We start from the raw sequence: 22,108 nt of genomic DNA, 5'->3' as shown, positions 1-22,108 counted from the left end.
CCTGGACAGGAAAACCATCAGCTCAGGGTGTGGCCCTTCATCATAATCTGCTTGCCTTTGGCCTCTGTTGCCACTCAGTGCTGAGGCAGCCTGAATGGAGCAACATAAAGGAGATTCTGGCTGGATCAGTCACTGTGAGGTGAGCCGGGAAATGCCAGCATTGCTTCCTCTGCCATGGCCTGGAGGACGGTGGAGCCAACAGCAGAGCCCACCTTTGCTTCTGAGCTCTGTCCTGAGAGAAGGCAGCTCCTGGGCAGCCCCTTGCTCCAGACCCTGCCATGTGCCTCCCCAAGTGAGGCTTTCTCCATGGGCTGCAGTTCCTTGTACAGATGCCCAGTCCACAAATTGGTCAGAGGACTTGCTGTCTTGAGATGTTTGTTGGGCAAAGGGATGGCACCGCTGCATCAGAAGGAGAGGAAGAGCAGGGAAGGCTGGCCTGCCATGTGCTCCCGAGTGGCACCATGGCTCTGTCTGGACTCTCTGTAGAAAGAGAGCTACTTCCAGTTTCAGTGGGAAGGCCCATTAGCAGGAAGGGGGTTCCCTCAGCTTTTCCTGTGAGTGAAACTGCAACCCTGGAAGAATTGGTAGATGTATCAGCTCTTGACTCAGGGGAGTCACATCCGTCTCATGAGTAGAAATGCATATGGATAGTTGTTCCTTGCCACACAATCTTTCATGGAGGGTTTTGACATAAGGAAGCTCTTCTTAGTCACTGCCATGACGGTCACTGGGGCAAATGGCCGGATCCTGGAAGCCAGCAGGCCCCATCACAGCTCCCCTGCCTGCTTGGTCCCAGCACTGGCTGAGAGAGCAAGGGACAAATGCTCAGGAAGAGCCAGCTCTGGAGGTTCCAGCCAGGCTGTTTCATGTGTGGCAGCAAAAATAAGTTGGTGTGTGAATATGCATCAGTTGTTTAAGAAGCCTATTAACATAAGCAGCTTTGAGCCTCTCCTGCATGTGGGTTGCCCAAGAATACTGGAGAGAGGGTGGGAGGGAAAGGGACCCTTTCCGAGGTGCCTTTGGAGGGTCTCCTTCCTTGAGTGCTTTGTTGCCACAGGCCTGTCATCAGTCCTGTGCTGGGATGGGCGTATTGGAGGGAGGAGGTGGTGCGTTCCTGCTTTTGTCAGAAATGGCCTTGACTTCTCTGGTAACAAGTTCAGGAAAGAGTTGACCTGCACACAGGCAGCTGCAGCCGTCCGCCACCTCCCACCCAGCAGAACTGCAGCTGGCAAAGTGTCTGACATGCAGGGAGTGCGGGATGCAGCAAGGAATTAGCGTTAAGCAAGGAGTGCAGCTTAATGAGGTTGCACCACCGAGCTGTTCCCCAGTGGGAAATGCTGGCTTCATGGCTGCATGAGTTAAGAGATGCCCTAGTTGTAGAGAGGCCCATGTACCTGCCCCAGAGGGCTGGCCACTTGAGGGCTTTGTGCCAAGGCCTTCCTAGAAAGACTAGGGGAAAGGTTACTGGTGGCTGATTCAGGCCCCTTTCTTCTGACCTGGAAATGACTCCCTGCTGCATGCACCCTTTCTGTCATCAGCCTTCCTGGAGTGAAGAGCCACCCAGAGTCACTCCTGCCTGCCCCTCCCATGGCAGGCGCACTCTGTCAGGGAAGGTTGCAGCACTGTTGGTGTGGCTTGTGAGCCCCGCCCACCTTTGGACAAAAGGGAGGAGTCTCCAGTGTGTGCTGCATATAAGGTGCTTCCAAGCCCCTTGAGAGACTCATCCTATCCCTGGGAGCTTCTCTAGAGGACCCAAAGAGCAGCAGAACGAGAGAGAGCATGGCTGGTGAGTATGCGAATAAGGAAGGCTGGGCCAGCATTTCATGGACCTGTTGGGCATGCCAGCAAACCAAGGCTTTGCCTTTGCCTTTGCCCTCTCCTCTACCCTCCACAGCACCAGCTAATAGAATACAAGCCAGCTGGGTTCTCCTGCCTCTTTCTCTGCAGGGGGAGCCTTTGCATCTCTCTGGTGGGCTGGCCTTCCTCCAGACATGCACCCCACCTTGCTTGGACGGACCCAGCACACCTGCCCCCTGCCCAGAGGGGCTAGGCACAGCCCTGCCCATTTCCCCCAGCCCTGTTGCTGCTGGGAGCACAGCCTGGAGGGGCTGGTGAGGGTGGTCTGCTTTCTAGAGTGGATAAAGACCTGTAGGGCTCATCCTGGGCCGGCAGCAAAGCAGAGCCAGCTCATCAAGGACATGGATGGGAAAGGGGACCACCCTGAGCAGGGCAGGGCTGGAGCAGAGAGGCTGATCGCCTGACGGGGGAAAGTTAACCTCTATCCTGACCCCAAGGAATATGCATATACCACTACATCACAAAAAGAACCCGTGCTTACAACATCTATATGCAGTTAAAAGCACATGAAAATCTAAACACAGGAATCCTCCGCTAACTACAGTATTATGGTGTCTGCTCCAACCTTTGGAACTCCCTCTCTAGTGATCGCTCGGTCCGTAGAGTATGAGGCTCTTACTCTCAGGGTCATGGGTTCAGCCCCACCTTGGGCAACAGATTCCTGCAATGCAGAGGGCAGACTAGATGACCCTGGGGTGCCTTCCAACTCTACGGTTCTATGAGCCTTTGAAAGGTGGTGTCTTAATTGTCTGCATGAGCTGGGCAGCGCGGAAAAGTTTTCAGCAGGCGTCCATTGGACTTCCAGTGACAGCGCGTTCCGCAAGGCGGGCCGGCTCTCTCCGAGGAGCCTCGCCAGCTCGGGGGACCAACGAGGCTCCGGCAGTTCCGTTAGGGGGCGTCCGCCGCCAAACAGCAGCTTCCCAAAGGCAAATCTTTAGTCCCCGGCTGCCTCCTGGGTTGGGACCTGGGGCTGCCCTCTCCCCACCGGGACACGCTCCGCGCGCTGTCCGCCCCGTTTGAAGAGCCGTAATTACAGCGAGAGGCGGGGGCAGGGCAAGCCGGCGCTTGCGGAACGCGGCTGGGCTCTGGGCTTCGGGGCCCAGCTCCCTCGGTCCGCAGCCCAGCCCAAGCGCTCCGCACCCCGAGCCAAGAAACGGCGGGGCCTGGAGTCTTCCCAGGGCGATGCAGGACGCACGAGGGACGGTTGCACAGAGAGAGCGCGCAGGCTTGGCCGCATCCAGAATGTGGCCGGGCTGCCATGGCGAGAGTCTGGGCGAGTGCCCCCCTCCCCTCCTTCCCTGATGAGCTGCTTGCCCGCCCGGTCCCTTCCCAGGCGCTAAGAGAGGTCGGTCCGGAGCTGCCCAGCAAGTGCTGAGCCCTCAGATTCGTGAGTGGTTTTTGCTTAGTCACAATCCATCCCTTGACTAAATACGTTGGCACCGGGGACGACGGTTTCTGTTCTGTATAAGCAACCCAACACGCGTGAATCCGCAGAAAGCGACTGAACTCAGCTGGCGCCAGGCCGGGACAGGCGGGCTGGTGCCCTTGCGCTGGCCTGCTCTTGCCGAAGTGCCGCAGCGCCACGTGGAGGGTCTGCCCTGCCCACAACTCCGCAGCTGCCACAGATCTCCTCCTCCTCTCGCACGGGAGATCTACAGTATTTGCATTGGTGTCAAATGCGATGAAGTCGAGCATCAAGAGCTCCGTTTCACGCGCGTTTCTCCAGCCGGTCTGAGGGAAAGGGGCGCTAGGAAAGGCGGTCCCTTGGCTCTTGGTCTTCAGGGAAAGGAGCGCCCTGTGACTGAAGGGTGCCTTCTGGGTCGCTGCGAGGGCATGACCTGTTTCGGAAAGGCGCAGGCGAGCCTCTCTGCCTCAACCTTCGTGGTCTTGTCCCCGTTTTTGCAGCTGTGCCGAAGATTGACTGGAAGCGGAAAGCCAATGGCAGCGCGCACCACACCGAGCAGTACCCCGGCACCGAGCTGGTGGTGCGACGGGCACAACTTTTCTATATCTCTCTGGCCTTCGGCGGAGCAGCGCCAGCTCCAGGCAGCCTCACGTTCACCGTCGAAACAGGTAAGCCGCCACCGAAATGCAGAGTCCAGCTGGGTGACTCCTTGGCTCTCCATGTCGAGGGGGCCACTTGGCGTAAAGGCCCCCACCCCGGAGGGCGGGCTGCCCAAGATGTGACCTCCACTATGCCCAAAGCTCACCGCCTTCCTCCTGCTGCCAGGATCGACCTCTGCCCTGCACGAGAAGACCCGCGTGGCTTTTGGCATCTCCAGCGCCGCACCCGGCGGCGGCTCCTGGGGCGCCGTCCAGGACTCTCCGGCGGCTTCGGGCTCCCTGAACATCGCCATTTCCAGCCCTGCGAGTGCCGCCATCGGGCGCTACCGGCTGGGGATCAAAACAACCGCCGGCGCCTCCCACCTCGGCACCTTCGTGCTGCTCTTTAACCCCTGGGCGACAGGTATTTAGTTATTTATTAAATTTCTATGCCGCCCTTCATCCGTAGATCTCAAGGGGGTTCACAACATAAAAATATAAGAAACACGAAATACTTAATAAAAACAAGAGCGAAAACAAACCCAAAACACAGGGCCCCCCAGCGACTGATGCCCCCGACCCCACCGCACCGTCCCCGTCCCCCGACGACTGCCCCCCTCGGCCCCCGGCCTTTTCTTGTGGGGACCCGAGACTCCTCCTCCTCCTCCTCCTCCTCCTGGCTAGGTGCTTCCAGCTGCACGAAGCGGCCTCAGGGTGGCTCAGGAGTGGCGCCGGGGGGCTTCCTGCCCCCAAGGCGCACAGGGACAGGACGAGCCACCTGCAGCTACAGGGAGGAGGGCTGGGGGCGTCCCAAGGAGGTACTGGGGATTCCTAGTTCTTCCCCACCCAAATGGCCCCTCAGCACCGGCCGGTTCTTTCGCTTGCAGGAGACGACGTCTTCATGGGCAACGACGCGGAGCGCAAGGAATACGTCCTCTCCGAGTTCGGCGTCGTCTTCGTGGGCAGCGCGAGCCGCATCTCCAGCTTCGGGTGGAACTTTGGCCAGGTAGGGAGAAGCCTTTGGGCGGGGGCTGGAGACCGGGGTGGGGAGGGGTTAGGAGAGACGCTACCGGCCCCGTCCAGAAATGCCCAGAGCAACTGGAGCTCAGCTACGCGCACACGCGCGCCCTCCAAATCCCGTCCCCCCCCCCTTCTCAAAAGAAGAGAGAGAAAATGGGTCCTGGGTGTGAAACCAAAGGACCTTTCCAGCTCCTCCTCAATTCCAGGTGTGGATGGCAATGCCTCGTGTCTCCTCACTTCCTAGGCTGGCTGGACGGTCCCTGGGGGTCTTCGGGTTGCCATATTTTGAAGAGCAAAAAACAGGACACATTTGTCGACTTCTGCTTTTAGCTATGGATCACCATGATAGGGCTGCTATACATCTCGGTTTTCCCCCAGACACGTCCGTGAATCGGACTGTCAAAACGGTGTCTGGGAGGATTTTTCGCCAAATTGGCGAAATGTCCAGAAAACTCCGGAAGTATGGCAAATTAGAGCACTTTTTGAGGAAAATTATGTAAGAATCCCCCCAAAGACCCAAAACTTAGTTTTTTGGGGGGAGATGATGGCTCTACCCATGAAAAGAGGACGTGTCTTGGAAAAAGAGGGCATATGGCAATCCTGGGAAGGGCGGGGGAGAGGGAGAAGGAGAAGCCCCTGGCCTGGGTCGTCTTAACAAGCTGAACATTCTCTGGGACGGTCTGGGTTGCTCCCAAGCCTCTTCCCAAGGGAGGGAGAGGGGCAGGAAACCTTCGGAGCCACTGTGGGCCCCTCTCGCCCACCCAGGCCCTGTGAGAGATTAGCAGCCAAACCTCACAAGCACATATGTATATTAATTATTTATTTTATTAAGTTTGTATATCAGCCTTCTTCCAAAGATCACAGTTCACAACAGAAAAATACAGAAAAATACAAAATGAAAACACAAAATAAGTAAGAAAATCAAAAGCAAAACAAGCCAGTAATTCCCCCAACACATGAGAAGGCGCTAAATCCACAGAACTTTATTGATGATAAGCAGACTCAGACCATAGAAATGCAATTGGTAGAGAGGGCTCTGTGTGATATTATTTCTCCTCCTCTCCTGCAGAGGAAGGAACAAACAGTACCTCCTGGTCCTCTCTCTCTTCCTTCAACCAGTTCATAGTTGGAGTTGCTCAAAATGCAGGGGAGCTCCAGGTTATGCGTGTAGCACTGAGTGATGCTGCCACAGGATGAAGAACCATTTCATTTGTCTTCCTCTCTGTGTTCAGTTTCAAGACGGCATTTTGGACATCTGCCTTGACATCCTAGACCGGAGCTTGAGCTACCGCAAGGACCCAACTGCTGACGTGCGCAGACGAAATGACCCCAAATACGTTGGGCGGGTGCTCAGCGCCATGGTAAGGAAAGCCCAGCATGAGCCAGCCTCCCACCCACCCCATGGATAGGAGCGAGTGTCCCTGAGAGGAGCCACGAGGGGGCTCTCACCTGCCTGCCTACAATTTTATGATTCTATTAACTTTGCAAAAGGATGTGGAGGTGGGATCATGGGTGGAAAGGGGAAGGCAGGCAGGCAGCCCACTACTCCCTTCCTGCTGCTCCCTGGTCCAATCCAGCCTGTGCAAAAAAGGGGGAGCAGCTCATTGGCCTCTCTCGACTCCCCCCTCCCCCCGCTGCAGGTCAACAGCAATGACGACAGAGGAGTCCTGCAAGGAAACTGGAGTGGGAATTACAGTGGTGGGGAGAGTCCAAGCAGCTGGAATGGAAGCGTGGCCATCTTGAGAAAATGGAAGGACTCGGGATTTAGACCTGTCCTGTATGGGCAGTGCTGGGTCTTTGCTGGAGTGCTGACTACAGGTAGGTCTGCCTGAAACACTGGCATGCACCACCAAGCCGCTGGGGTGAGGAATTAGCTCAAGCACCAGCTGTGGGTTTTCATGGCAGGCTCTGCTGCCTCTGGTCAGCAGCCAAACCACAGGTGGCAGACATGCAGCAAGCATTTAGTCTGGACAAAACCTTTGGCTGTTCCTATCATTTGATGTAATTGTGGCAAGTAAAATGTCCAGTCCAGGGGTCACAATCACACACAGGCCTAGGAGTGGGACAGAAGGATGTGCTGCACCAGTAAATCCAGAAGTAAGGAGAAGGAGCCATAGCTGGATCCAGAGAGCCCTTTGCTCCACGGCTCCCCTTCCTCCTCATGGCTCAGAGCGACCTGCACTTGTGCTTCTGGTCTGAGCTTTGATTCAGACTTGTGGCCCTTTCTGCCTGGGATTCTGGGCATGGAACTGGGCAGGGTGTGTGTGTGTTGTGACTGGGGAGAAAAGCGTCACCCTCTCTGGATCTGCGAACTCCCCTGGTGGGGCTCTTTCCGGGCTGGTGGTCTCGGTAGTCTGATAAGCTCTGCTGGGTCCCCCTGGCATTTTCAGATGTGTGAGGAGGCAGAAAAAGTGCTGGCCCTGACAAAGAGGGCAATGGGGCATGAGGCAGCAGTCTATCTAGTGATGAAGTTTCAACTTTGCACCTGCCTCTCGCACCCAGCACCTTAGACCAGTCCTCGTCACAGGAGACTCCTGAGTGGGAATGGCAGCCACTGCTCTACTTCCTTCCAGTGACCGCTCCCCTTTCCATGCTTGCTCTTGTGCCAGCCCACAGGGGAAGGGGGTTGGTCAATGGCAACGTCTCCCAAGGAGTGCTCACAGGCCACAGAGCCAAGAGCACCTGCCGGAGAAGTTGATGTTTCAACCAAGAGTATTCTGCAGCCATTGCCTCTGCCCCTGAGGAACAGCCTCACAAAGTTCATATTCTCTCTCTCATTCCCTCTCAGTCCTCCGATGTCTGGGAATTGCAGCACGCATGATCTCCAATTTCAATTCTGCCCACGACACCGACAGAAGCCTGACTGTGGATGAGTACTATGACAGCTCTGGGAACCCCCTGAACATTGCCTCCGACAGTGTCTGGTAACTCAGCCTGACTCTTCCCCCACCTCACCAGCATCAGTTGCATTTCTGCACAGAGAGGCAGGGCCCTGGGTGGGTGGGTGAAAGGGGTCTCTTGGTCCTTTCCTTGCCTCCCTTGGCAGGAGGAAGTTGCCGTGGTGGAAGCCACAATCTGCCCTCATCTCACTGCAAACCTTCACATCAGACTTGTTTATTCTCTGGCCCAGGAACTTCCATGTCTGGAATGAAGGTTGGTTTGTCCGGCCGGACCTTGGCTCCCAGTTCAATGGGTGGCAAATTCTGGATGCAACTCCCCAGGAGAGGAGCACAGGTGAGGACTGGGGGGGCTGATTTGTGCTTTGCCTTCTTGCCACACTGTTCCCCATGGCAGAAATGCCCAGGTTTGGCGAGGGGCTAAGTGGCGGCAGCAGAATCAAAGAACTGTTGTGTTGGAAGCGACCCAAAGGCTCTGTGTTGTTCCAGTTCAATTCACTATTTGGGACCAATTCTGATCTGCTAAATCTCCAGCTCTGTCCCCTACCCCTTGACTATAATCGGAAATCTAAAATCAGCAATAATTCCCCACCTGCATTTTTGCAGAGGTGGATGACATTTGCAGGCAAAGGATCTCCTCCAGAGTGGAATCCGAAGCCTGCCAAGCTTCATGTGGATTCGTCCAGGGGAGTTTCATCCAAGGGACCTGTGGGAATGTTCAGGGTGGCAGGAGAGGATATATTTTTTATTAATATTCTTCCTAACATGCGCTAGCAAGTTCCTTATGTAGCAGAGTTACGTTCCCCCTCTCATGCACAGCAGAAACTGGTTGCAGGATCGTTAGAACCTCTTACTATTATGCAATTCAATCTGCCTCAGAGTGAATTGTATGTTCCTGGTAAGATCCCCTTTTAATCCCTCTTAAAAGAATAAAGACACCACAATCCTCTTCATAATCAACAAAAAGTAAGTTTACTCACTTTCGGGCAGTGCACAGTATCAGTCCTGAAGGCTTAAAGACTTAAAGTTACAAATAGCAACATGTGGATTTACCCCATATCCCTGTGCTGCTGTTGGCTGAAAGCCAACAGAGCAGTCCTAGCTGGAAGCAGACAAAAGGAGAAGGGAAAAAAGGGAGGGAGTGCTGCATGACTCGTCCTTTTGTTACCTGGACAGGTGAGGTCATGCCCACCTCTGGTCACATGCAAGAGGAAGGATGCTCCAGGCCAGGAGGAACAGGAAGTTTCAACTGGCTGGACCAAACATTCCCTTGCATGTCCACTCTAGCATTACAAGGAATGTTGTACATCCCACAAGACCTTTAAGGGCTATTTTTCTCACGGGAGCAAAAGAAGGTTGCTTGTTTATTTTGTGGCAGAATTGGAAGAAGAGGCATCCCCTCCTGAGAGGAGGATGTCTCTGTGAAGGGCAGTGGTCCCTCCTCAGTGGCTGCCGTTGGCATTTGGGGCAGGTGGGGAGAAGCCCCCTTGCCTCTCCCAGTCTTATGTGGGCAACTGGGAACCTGAGACTGGGAGCCGCCCTTGGCTAAGAAACCTGCCAAAGTTCAGACAAAGAGGTCCAGGGGCTCTCGTTTTAGGGAAGCTTACCTTTGTTGTCTAAAAAAGGGGGGGTCACGATTTTTCTTCCCCCAGTGTTTCTGGAAGAGTCAGTGCTATAGGAACAGTGATTCTCAAGGTTTCCCACCAGCTATTCTCTTTTTAAATATAATTTTGTATCATTTACTATTAAATGTTGATAGTTTTGTTTTACATGTACCGATTTTAGGGAGCCTGGCATGGGGGCGAACAAAACCTTTTGCTGCAATGTCATCCTGGTGGGGGATTTGTGGGAGCAGTCAATGACAGAAGGAAAATGAATGAAAAATGGAATTAATTTTTAAAGAAATTTAAGCAGGGGGGACCTTTTGCCCATCATATTGTGGAACCTGCTGGAGTGCCATGTACAATAATATGTATTTTTTGAAAGGAAAGATTTTGTGGGGGGCAGAACACCAAGGTCGATTGTAGGGACCAACCAGCAGCAACATTTGGAATTTGCACCAGCTGCCGTTCTGCTATCGGGCCAAGTTCAAGGCCTTGGTACTTACATATACGGTCCCTATACAGCTTGGGACCAGGTTCCTTGCAAGAGAGACCATCTTATCCCTTTGCTGCCCACAGGGCTGGATTTAAGTTTGATGAGGCCCTAAGTTACAGAAGGGAATGGGGCCCTTTATATGTCCAGCTGTCCTTTGTCAACAACAAATTGTCCATTCACATCAAAATAATTTTGAATTACCAATATACATAAAATTGATTAATTTTAATAGGTCCATACACAACACAAAACACTGTTGCTGTATGTAGGCTTTATTTTATTTGTTTTTTATCTTATATTTTGGAAATATACATCCAGGTGTTTTTTTCCTTTAATTTTTTTGGGGGGCCCCAAGCTATGTAAATCTGGCACTGGCTGCCCAGTAGGTGGCTGCAGCTGGCAGGAGGTTTCTCCTGCAAGTTAAAGAAATCTCCCCTGCCTCTCTCTCTGCCCCTTCTCTCACTCCCAAACTCACAATGCCTACGACGACAATGGCTCTCACCAAAAGCCACTGACCTGTAAAGAAGAGGCCTTTGAGTGTGGCTGCCCTTCTTCTGTGGAGCAGCATCCCTGTTGAGACATGACAGGCAGCCATGATCTGCACTTTCTGGAAGCAGCTGAAGACATTTTTGTTCTGACGGGCTTTCCCAGCTGACTTAGTGGGTCTTTGCTATGGAAGTTTATTTTGTATGCTTTTCATTTTGTTTTAAGTGTATCTGCTAGCTGGGGTTTTGTTTGCCCCCCCCAAACTGTTTTCTTGCATGTGGCCTTGAGGCGCAGAATGCCCACTGTTCTCCCTCCCTTTCCTTCCTGCAGGCATCTTCCAGTGCGGTCCAGCTTCGCTGACGGCCATCAAGGAAGGAGATGTCGACCTGAACTACGATTGCCCCTTCGTCTATGCAGAGGTCAATGCCGACCGCGTCACCTGGACGTATGACACGAACACGGGAAAGAAAACAAAGGTCTACTCTGAGACCAAGACGATTGGCCAGAACACAAGCACCAAGGCCGTGGGCAGCTATGCCCGCCAGGATGTCACCAACAATTATAAATACCCAGAAGGTAAGGCATGCAAATTGAGACAGAAACTGGAAATGTTGAGGGATCTGGATTATTGCCAAGGAAATGAGCACTTACCCAAGTTGTGAGGACAAGACTGGCCCATCAGGAGAGCCAAGCAGAGGGAGGCTCACATGGGTGGAGCCAGTATTTTTGTTGGGGGGCAGAACCTCAGTTAAATATTTTTATGGATTTACTTGATGGGGGGGAGCTGCTCCCCTGCTCCCCCTTGGCTACACCCATGGAGGCTCAGGTGTTTGGGCGCCCTGTCAGCTGATTGGCCAGGGCAGGGAGGGCGGAACATGGGTGGCATTGCCCACCAATGAGTGGGAGGGAGGGCAGGCAAAGATTTTCAGTCCATGCGCCACACCCAAGCCAGGCCTGAGCAAAGAGCCCCATGGCCTGCCTGCCAGCCCTCAGGACCCCAGCTCTCCTGTGCCACCAGGCCTTGCACTGCTAGGATGGCTGTGAGGCTGAAGCCCCAAGAGCCCCTGGCCTGGGGAAGGAGAGGGAAGGTGCCCTTCATGCAACTGCTGGTCCCTATGGCTCCTGTACTGGGGCCTAACAGCCCTGCTGGGCTTTGCCACCTGCTGTTTCTCTTCCAGGCTCAGAGAAGGAAAGAGCCGTCTTCAAAAAGGCCAGTGAGAAGCTGAACCTGAACACGTTCAATGCCATATCTGCCAAGGGCCCGGACGCTGTGAACCCAAACCTCTCAGGGACTCTGAAGTCCAAGAGCCCTGAGCCAAAGGTTGGTCAGGATGTTGACTTGGTCTTCACCCTGAAGAACCTTGCCTCCGAGGCCAGGAGCCTGACGGCCAAGATGACCGCCTGGTCCATCGTCTACAATGGGAAGCCCATCCATGAAGTCTGGAAGGACTCTCTCGCAGTGACTCTGGGCCCGCAAGAAGGTAAGCCTTTTGTGGGCTCCCCACAGCAAGGGGGCAGCCTCCAATGCCCCCTCTTCTTCCTCCTTTGCCCCCAAGCCACAGTCGGGCCTTCTGGAGAAGCCCCACGCAGGTGGGAGTGGTGGCAGAGGCACCTCTCATAGGTCTCCCTCTTGGCTTGCTGGGGTGGGGGACGGCGAGTGCCAGCGACTTCCTCAGATCTTGGGGTGCAAGGAACACCCACTGCTGGTGTGTGCTGACCTCTGTGCTTGGCCTGCCCCTTTTTCCACTTGCTCTACCCCAAGAGATGGGGGGCTCCTCTTTTTGCACCCATGGGCAATGTTGGGGGGCAAGGGACATGGAAGAGGGGGATCATTGCTCCCCATATCTGCCCCCAGCTAGCCAAGTTCCTGCCTTGGCAGCCCCTGACTGTTCTCCACCAAGGGCTATGGGACTCACCTTCCCCTGAAGAAAGGGCAACGCTTTGGGGTTCTTCCTGGCATCCGAGGGGGATTTTAGCCACAAGGTGTTGCAACTATGATGCAGTGCATGTGGCAGGGTGCCAGATTAGGTCTTCCATGGGTGCTGCTGAACTATGGAAGACCAAAGTCTGCCCCTGCCGGCTTGCGTGACCCACATCTCATGGAAGGCCCTTTGGTTACTTGTCACATTCAGAGAAAAAGTTTCCTCTCAAGATCTCATACGCTGAGTACCAGCAACACCTGACGCCAGACAACATGATTCGAGCCACAGCCTTGTGCCAGCTCTCAGAGGGAACCGAAGCCGTGGTGGAAGGAGACATCACGCTGAGCAACCCCTCCGTCACCTTGAAAGTAAGCCTTCCTCAGCTGCCTCTGTGCCCAGGAGAGGCTCCTGAGTGCCTCCCTGCCTTGATGCCCACAGAATTGCCTCTCAAGTTTCTCTCTCTGCTTGCTGGGAGGTGCATGGACCTCCCAAGCATGCTTTTGGAGGCCTGTGCCCTCCTGGCTGTGCCCCCTGGGAGGCCTGGGGAGTAGCCCTCCTACTCAATGGGGGCTTTTCTCTGGGCAGGTGCTGGGACAGGCGAAAGTGGACCAGCCGCTGAAGGTGGAGGTGGTCTTCACCAACCCTCTCAATGAAGAAGTGAAGGACTGTGTGCTGCAGGCAGAGGGCAGTGACTTGCTGGCAGAGAAGCTCAAGCTGGAGTAAGTGCCTGGGACATCCAGACAGGCGGGGTGCCGTGTCCCCTCCCCAGGACTGGGGGTGGCTGCTGGGGTGCTCCCTTGTGGTGCTCCCCCCTCCCAGTTCCTCAGCTGCACTCGGGGCCCCAGTCTCCCGGGGGGGGTCTGGAAAGGGGTGCCCAGAAGGGACTCCTGCGTCTTCCTGGCCATGTGGGGCTTCCTTTGCTCACTACCCAAAAGAGTCACAGCCCACTTTTCTATCACCTTCCAAGGCAACTTTTCTATGTGTACCAGGAATTGTCAGTGACAGAGGCTGGGGCCCCTTTTGCTTCAGAGGTGTCTTTTAATAGTCGAGAAATTGCTTCAGGGAATCGTGAGTGTGTGTGTGTGTGTGAGAGAGAGAGAGAGAGAGAGAGAGGGAGGGAGGGAGGGAGAGAGAGAGAGAGCGCTGTGCACAGGCAGCCTCTGCTGCAGACATGGCTTTCAGCCACCCTTTAGAAATCTTTGCCCCCAGCACCCCACTGCTCAAACTCCTCATTTGTACCCCCCCAGCTTGCCAACCACCCCAGGCAGTGCTTAGCACTGGTGCCGTCACTCACCCCACCTGGTGGCAGCTGTGTGGGGCTGGGGCTGGGTGTCCCCACTGCCTTTCAACACTCCAGCCAGGAACTGGCAAAGGCAGAGCTGGGCTGCTGTTTCTTTGGCACATCCAAAGTCAGGAGGAGGCTGGGCAGCCAATGGGGACAAACTGCTCTGAGGAAGAAAAGTGATCTTAGAAGAAAGACTTCAAGGAGGACCCTTCTAGAGAGGAATTGGGACACTGGGTCCCTGCTTCCTAATGAGCAAGCTTTGATGGGATGTGGAAGTATTTTGTGGGGAGAGGGACCCGTGCTCCAAACTGAAGGTCCCACAAGCCGCTTGTGTGCTCAACTGGGCCCAGGCTGGCTCCTCACCTGGCTGGCGTGGATGTGGGAGCTCATGGCTACCTTCAGCCTGAGCTGCTTAATTGGGGAACATTTAGTTTGACCCTCAAATCAGAAGAAGGATAAATTCCCAGGTATACGCCCCCCATACCCTTCCTGCCATCTGCTGCCACTGCCACTGGGGCGAGGGAAGGGCCGCCCAGAGCTGCTCTTCCTAGGGTGGACTGAGAGGGAGGTGAGGGGTAATGGGAGTTTGCTCAGCACCCACCGCCCGCCCCCTAAGTGGGTCCATCATGCTCAGCCTAGGGCTGCCATCCATCATTTCTCCAGGCTCAGAGTCCCCCCACTGGCTGCACCTCAGGCTGTACCTTCTGGTCCACCTGAATGATCATGGCATGTCCAACCTGGACCCCATTAGCCCCAACCCCCCTGCTCTGGTCCCTTTGGCAGCTGCCCTCCCAGCTGTGGGTCCTTCTGCAGGGGAAGCACCTGCTTCTGCCACTGCTCCCCCCCCCAACTCAGAGTTATTGTGCTTGATCTAATTAGTAGTGAAAAGCAAATGAAGCAGCAGCCTGGCCTGTGCATGGGAACCCAGAGAGGGAGACCCCGGCTGGTGGGCAGGGCCTGGGAGAGCCTCTGGCTTGGCGGCGGCTGCTGCTGCTGCAGGAACTAGCCCTGGAGTCCTGAAGGGCAGAGGAGGGCCAGGCAGCCCCCATGCCAGGCCCACAGCTCCTCCTGAGCATCAGCTGACTGGCTCCTTTTGCTCCTTGTTTGCAGCGCGCCACCCCTGCAGGCCAAGCAGAGCACCCGCCTCGAGTTCGAGGTCAAGCCCAGCAAGAGTGGGACGAAGCAGCTGCTGGTTAATTTCTCCTGTGACAAATTTCAAGACATCAAAGCCTTTGAGCCCATTAACGTCTCTGCCTGAGCATGACTAGCCATCTAGCAGCCTGCCAGGAGGATGGAGCCAAGTGGTGGAATGGGGAGCCTGAGCACAGCGGGGCCTCAGCCCCATTGTTTTCACGTGCATTTTAATACAAGTTTTCTTCTTATATCTCCACTGTGTGACGTCCTCTTCTTCTGGCTGGTGCGTGCCTTTGAGAACCCCCCAAAACCCGACACATTAGCTGTGAGACCTTAACCCCTTTGGTCTCTCCCAACTCTGTGGCTCTCTGATTCTATGACATTTTGACTCTTGGGACACCACGGCCTGCTGACCCAGCGGACAGAAACAGGAGATGAAAAGCAGCCCCCATGCAATCAACAGGACTCGGGGGGGGGGATTCCAGCCTCTATGCAGGGAGGGGGTGCTGGAACCTGGCAAGGAAAGTCCCCTGTGGGGCAGCAAAGCCCTGCCAGGGACCGTCATGGTTGGAGCAGTATAGAATCATAGAATCATAGAATCATAGAGTTGGAAGAGACCACAAGGGCCATCGAGTCCAACCCCCTGCCAAGCAGGAAACACCATCAGAGCACTCCTGACATATGGTTGTCAAGCCTCTGCTTAAAGACCTCCAAAGAAGGAGACTCCACCACACTCCTTGGCAGCAAATTCCACTGTCAAACAGCTCTTACTGTCAGGAAGTTCTTCCTAATGTTTAGGTGGAATCTTCTTTCTTGTAGTTTGGATCCATTGCTCCGTGTCCGCTTCTCTGGAGCAGCAGAAAACAACCTTTCTCCCTCCTCTGTGTGACATCCTTTTATATATTTGAACATGGCTATCATATCACCCCTTAACCTCCTCTTCTCCAGGCTAAACATGCCCAGCTCCCTTAGCCGTTCCTCATAAGGCATCGTTTCCAGGCCTTTGACCATTTTGGTTGCCCTCCTCTGGACACGTTCCAGTTTGTCAGTGTCCTTCTTGAACTGTGGTGCCCAGAACTGGACACAGTACTCCAGGTGAGGCCTGACCAGTAGCGGCCATTCCTTCACCAACCATCTATCTCCTTCATGTGTGTGTAATCCTTGGACCCCAATAACAGCCCAGAGCAGAGGGCACCAAAGGGTCCCATCCTTGGCTGCAACATTAAAAGCACAGGGATTAGGCTATGAAACCTTGTTTTGAGCAAGTCCAGCTATCAGCTCAACTGACTCTCCATTTCTTACCCTGATCAACAAAGTCAACAACCTGGGAAGTAAGTTTAAAATATAATTTACTTATTATCATGCATTGGTTCACAGCAATGGCAGGAATTAAAATTATGCAGGCAAAATACCTCTGAGATTTTATGGCCTTCGAACTCCTGCCTTAAACCAATCGCCCAGCACACTTCCAGCAGAGTTGTAAACATGCAGCTTTTGCAAGCGGATTTGCCCTGATGGATAAACAGCTCAAGACGCAAGAGCAGTCCAAGCAATAAGCTCTTTATTGCCCGTATTAAGCGTAATTGTTGAAATATATACAGAAAGTCCATTTATGGCTGCTGGTCCCAACAGTGGAACATCTCACTTAGCATACTATGGCACACAGCAGTAGTCTAAGGAGAAACGCCAGGTATAGGGCGGTATATAAATTCAAGAAATAATAAAATAATAAAAAGCACAGTTTTTCAAGCTCAGATGCAGCAAGCTCACAATGATCTCATTCTTATATTGCAGCTGTGTAACCATTCTGGTTTTTCTGGCCAGCATCTGAAAGTTGCATCACATACAGAACAGAAACTCACTCAGTTGTCTGTAAAACAAATGATCAATCCCCCAACAATATTTACCCTTACAGTACAGTCAAACCTTAGTTGTCGAACGTAATCCATTCTGGAAGACAGTTTGACTTCCGAAACGTTCAACAACCAAGGATCAAAGGGTGGCCAGCAAAGTCAATGGAGATAAAAGAAAAAAACTCCACAGAAGCTGTTCGGCTTACGAAAATTGTTCAAAAACTGGAGCAGTTATTTCTGGGTTTTCGGTGTTCGGGAGCCAAAATGTTCCAAAACAGAGGCGTTTGGGAGCCAAGGTTTGACTGTATAACCAGTTTCTGGCATCTGCCTGCAGTGGAGCAGGCAAAGGGAACGTCTGCCCTCTTGGCTGGAGAGGAGAGGAAATGACCCCCAGGAGAGGAGGGGAAATGACATCACACAGAGTCCTCTCTACCAATTGCATTTTGATGGTCTTGATCCTTAGCAGTCAGCTGTAGTCTTAGCCCCTTCTCCTGCCAGCTAGCAAGAACCTGCACTTTTTAGGTTGGACTGCCAACCTAACCCTAACCCTCAGATTCAGTAGGTAGTCGTGTTGGTCTGACGCAGTCAAAATAAATAAAAACATTGTCCAGTAGCACCTTAGTGACCAACTAAGTTTGTGCATGCACACAAAAGCTTCTACCCAGAACAAACTTAGTTGGTCTCTAAGGTGCTACAGGACAATTTTTATTCTAAGCCTCAGAGAGAGCCCTCTCTAACTAATTGTATTTCTATGGTCTGAGTCTCTGCCCGTCAGCAGTACTGCTCTGTGATCTTAGCCCCTTCTCATGCTAACTAGCAAGAATAGGCTTTTGTTTTGTTTGGCTGCTAATTGCCCACACTTTTTCAGCTGAGGCAAGCAGACCTGTGCCCCAGCACACCCTGTTCTGTTCCCCATCCGCAGCTGGGCCAGGCAGGCTGCAGTGGGGTTCTCTTTCTTGCTCAGGCTCCGCAGGCGTCCTGCTGGCCCCCTGCATGTTCAGCAGTTTCCCAATGAGCCGCCTTGGGCGGGTGTGGCAAGGAGATTTGCTCTGTGGGTGGCCCAGCCAGGGAAGCGCCACTGGATCCCCTTGGCTGTGCTGGCCTCCATCAGGGCAGCTCTGGCAGAGCAGCTCCCCAAGGAAAGATGCGTGGTGGCTCATCCCCATCCCCTCCGTGGCACTCTGAGCCCCAATGGATCTGCGTCCCACTGCCCCAGTCCAAGACTCTCTCCTCTGCCTTTGCCTGCAGAGGAATAAAAGCCAGGGGTGAAATGCCCCAAGCCCACTGAGGCGAGCCCCAACCCAGGGACTGTGCAAGAAGGAAGACGTCCAAGACTAATCCTTGTTAGCTCCTCTCCCCCTTCCTCTCAATGAGGCCCAATGGCTTTGGGGGAGGGGCATCTCTGAGGATTTGCCTTCCAGCTCTCGTGATGTTCAAAAGAAAAATCCTCACTGGGGCACCTGCCTCCCCCTCACCTGCAGTTATGACGCTGGGATTGGCAGTCCAGAGGGTAACACCAAAGTAGGACCAAAAGCAGAAAAAAGACAAAACTTCTCCCGTTGGGAAGCTGGCAGTAAACTTAAGTTTCCCCAGAAAAATTGCAGAATGAAGGAGAATAACAGAACCCTGAAAACAGAAGCTGCAGAGGGATAACCCGTGGCATGAGAGTTTCTCAGTGCTCCTTGTTGTGGTTCTGGTTCATACATAAACTACTTATGCTGCAAATTACCATCATTAATGGAATTGATCTGTGCAAGACCGAGGTTGCCTAAGGCAAAACACCTGCCTGTCCCTGTAATTTGCAGGCGCCCCAAATGTGGTTTGAGCATCACGCTCCCCTTCCAGTTTATTTTCTTGCTCTCTGGCTCCCTGGTTTCCAAGATGCCTGGTGAGGCCAGAAAGCAGAGGTTATTCCTCATTCCGCTTTCTCCTGGAGGGGTTTCTGAGTCCAAGTTGTATTTCATAGGAGTACAACGAAGAGAGGAGATGGGACAGGACTGCAAATGTGGAAAGGGTGTTTAGGCTGGAACCCCTTTGTGGTTGAATGTTAGATAAACTGAGCATTTCACTAGTGGTGCGCTGGACCAGTCTTTCTGAAAACATGCCCTGTGGGAGATGCAGCAGAAATCTTGGGTGACAAAATATAGTGAAATAGCTCTAAGCACATGGTCTGAGCTGAGAGTGAGCAAGCTCTGGCCCATTCTATCTCAGTGAGTTCTCATGACTGAACAAAGGAGGAAACTTCCTTCCAGGTGAGGGGGGTGAGCTAGATGAGTCTAGGAATACAATTCTGTGGTCTTAACCATTTCATGCATTAACGAGCACTAAGCTTGACTACAATTTCCCACAACTTGCTCAGGGTGGTTGAAACAAAGACTGTGAGGAACTCTCCAAACTGAGAGGATGTTCACAATAACAGCTTGGCATGCAGTGAGGTCATCCCTCCTCCTGGCTACACTGAAGCACAGAGCAGTTGTTTGCACCAGAGAGGGGGTGGGGTGGGGATGTCTTTACCCAATGAAGCACATGACCCTTTTGGACCCCCCATCCCCTTCCATCTTTGCCTGCGCCACTGCTGTTCACATCACCACTTGTTCCTCATCCAGTTTCCTAAGTGGACTGAAACTGGTTTGAGAGAAAATGCATCAAAGGGCAGGATTTGCCAGGAACCTACAGAATTGATACAGCTTGTGGCAAACAGCGCATGGATGCAGCTTCGGAAATGAAGTAGGAGCGGCCTGGATGGGAATGGGGAGGAAAGGGGCAAGGGCAATTCAATGCAAACAAGTTTTTCTTTTTTAAAAATAGATGTTATTAAAGTCTGAAAACGAGTTCAAAGGTCAACATAAAAGATAAAAAACTAATCTAAACAAAAGCACAAACAAAAAAGAAAAGAAATAAAGTAAAGAAAATGATAACTTCTGATTCTTTGTCTGTCAGCTATATATAGAAAATTGTTCAAAGAATCCATTCCAAAATAATTCCCAGAATTCCACCAATATCATTTTCAATCCTCAATATTATATTATAAGGTCACTTTCTTTTTAATGCAAAAAGTCTATAAGGAATGTCCAATCTTGAGTAAATATTGACAATATTTTTCTCTGATTAAACATGTCTACCATCTCAGCTAAATCCAATAATTTTAACAACCATTCCTCCATGGTAGGTAATGATGAATCTTTCCATCTTTCTGCGTATAAAAGTCTCACAGCTGTAATCATGTATTGAAATAAAGTTCCATAATCTTTTTCTAATTAGAATCATAGAGTTGGAAGGGATTCCCCCAGGCTGATCTAGTCCAACCCCCTGCACTGCAAGACTCTCAACTCAATCTCCCATTCAGTGCCTTCGGTATCTTCTTGTATGGGAAGGGGGATGATCTATTCTCTTACATTCTTGTATTCTCTTGACATAGTGATATTTCTGACTTGCAGCCACATTTGATACTCAGCAAACCCCTAGCCAGTTCAGGTATCTCAGGTGTTCCAGCTCAAGCACACCTGGTGCAACTAATCAACACCTGTTGTATTTGTGCTGTTGTGAGGGATTCTATTCAGGGGGTTGAATGATAGTGAGACTGGAGTTGCAATTTCAGATGAATTGGAGGGAAACCACTTGAAGCATCCATTGTGTTGAGCTATTTCAATTGCTTTTGTTCGATTTGCTCATTGCAAACAGCCGAAAGTCTGTAATTTTTGATAATAAACCTGATTTGCAATGGGAGTTGAATAATTTTGATTTCAACTGTATGTTGTATGAAATAGCCTCTTATGAAAGCTTAATTGAATCCCAAACTGTTTGCATCTCTATGACTTTGTCTAAATTATTCTCCAATAAATATTTTAACTTCTGTTTGCAGTCTTGTACAACCTTTTCTTGTTGTAATAAGTCTCTACACAAACATTTTTTCCCTGTTGAAAGTCATAATAACTGGATTATGATTGAGAAAGTCTTTGGTAATGTTAAAGCCGGAGGGGGGGATTGTGACACCCCAGAAGTGGTACCATCGCCTCGAGTCAGGATGATGAGCCAGAGTGTTCCCCTACACTGTTTGCACAAATGCAACATAACCCTAAACCCCCAAAGCTCCCTCTTTTGTTCTAATTCTAATTTTTGTTCAATGTAAGGTGTGTACACTCAGAGGATGACTACCAAACCATCCTAAATGTATTCGCAGAAGCTTACAAGAAGCTTGGCCTATCGCCCAACATTCAAAAAACCAAAGTGCTGCACCAAGAAGCACAAAACAATCCCTCTGCACCACCACAAAGCCACCTCAGTGGTGGAAAGTGTCAATCACTTCTCGTACCTGGGCAGTTATCTTTCCACAAGGGCCAACATTGATGCCGAAATCCAGCATCGCCTGAGCTCTGCGAGTGCAACTTTCTTCCGATTGAAATGCAGAGTGTTTGAGGACCAGGACATTCGAAGGGAAACCAAAATGCTTGTTTACAAAGCGATTGTACTACCAACCTTACTGTATGCTTGTGAAACATGGACCACTTATAAACGCCATCTACAACTGTTTGAAAGATTCCATCAACAGTGTCTCCCAAAAAATTTACACATCACTTGGGAAGACAGGCAAACTAATACCAGCGTACTGGAAGAAGGAAAGATCAACAGTGTCAAGGCAATGATTCTTCAACATCAACTTCGCTGGACTGGTCATGTTGTGCAGATGCCTGATGATCGTCTTCCAAAGCAACTACTCTATTCCAAATTTAAGAATGGAAAACGTAATGCTGGTGGTCACCAAAAGAGGTTTAAAGACTCTTTCAAGGTAAATCTTTAAAGATTGGGTCTACTGGCGCAGTTTTGGTTTTTAAACTTGGCTGGAAATTCCTTCTTTACTGACTGGAGGGATCCACGGGGAGTGACACCCCAAGGAGCTGGGCAGCAGTCAGCCTGCAGCCCAGGATTTTCCTTATTAACTATATGTCAGCTTTATGCACCCAAGTAACCGGTGTCTGTCCACCATATCATGTCTGTTCTTGAGAAAGATCTGTGTCTTTGCTGAAATATGTAAATTGCTTTACATCTCCATTTTATCTCTCCAAATATCAACAAATTCCAAATTATCCATCATTTTTTTAAAAAAATGTTTAGGTACCTTACCCTAGGAAGTTTTAATATTTTTCTCTGAAGCTCTGTACTGTATTGTGAAGACCACTCCATTCCAATCTCCCACAACGCACCAATTTTCATATGAAAAACCCACCAACTTTTCCATAAATCATTTATAAAATATTGATTTGTCTTCATTTGGGGCATAAATGCCTAAAACCATAGTTTTATTCCCTTGGATGCTAACTTCCACCCCAACATATCTACCTTGCTCAGCAGAAAATATCAGTTTTGGGCAAAATTGTAATGTCTATGTACATGTAGAATAACTCCATTTTTTTCTTCAGTTCTGCAGACAATTTCCTCAGCTAAATTTTTTTGAAACAAATATTTTATATTGTTTTCCCTAATACATGCTTCTGGTAAACAAATAAGATCCAATTT

The 22,108-nt window shown here is 51.5% G+C and overlaps 1 protein-coding gene across 1 annotated transcript; it reads left to right on the top strand.

Moving 5' to 3' along the window:
* The first annotated feature begins 1,701 nt into the window (after positions 1 to 1,701).
* On the top strand, positions 1,702 to 14,991 carry LOC128416749 (protein-glutamine gamma-glutamyltransferase E-like). The gene is made up of 13 exons (XM_053394833.1): positions 1,702 to 1,786; positions 3,763 to 3,930; positions 4,088 to 4,324; positions 4,788 to 4,906; positions 6,153 to 6,281; positions 6,561 to 6,738; positions 7,709 to 7,844; positions 8,051 to 8,154; positions 10,731 to 10,976; positions 11,579 to 11,881; positions 12,533 to 12,690; positions 12,908 to 13,041; positions 14,718 to 14,991. The coding sequence occupies exons 1-13, from the start codon at positions 1,780 to 1,782 to the stop codon at positions 14,863 to 14,865; spliced, it is 2,067 nt and encodes a 688-aa protein (XP_053250808.1). The 5' UTR covers positions 1,702 to 1,779; the 3' UTR covers positions 14,866 to 14,991.
* The last annotated feature ends 7,117 nt before the right edge of the window (positions 14,992 to 22,108 follow it).

The sequence above is a fragment of the Podarcis raffonei genome, chromosome 6 (assembly GCF_027172205.1).
Source record: "Podarcis raffonei isolate rPodRaf1 chromosome 6, rPodRaf1.pri, whole genome shotgun sequence".
In the NCBI taxonomy this organism is placed as follows: Eukaryota; Metazoa; Chordata; class Lepidosauria; order Squamata; family Lacertidae; genus Podarcis; species Podarcis raffonei.
Note: the sequence above shows the minus strand (reverse complement) of the source record. Positions and strands in the feature narration are given on the sequence as shown.

Coding starts and splice junctions, on each gene's coding strand:
- LOC128416749 (XM_053394833.1), top strand. Junction 8,155..10,730: donor TCCCCAGGAGAGGAGCACAG/GTGAGGACTGGG, acceptor TCCTTCCTGCAG/GCATCTTCCAGTGCGGTCCA. Junction 12,691..12,907: donor ACCCCTCCGTCACCTTGAAA/GTAAGCCTTCCT, acceptor TTCTCTGGGCAG/GTGCTGGGACAGGCGAAAGT.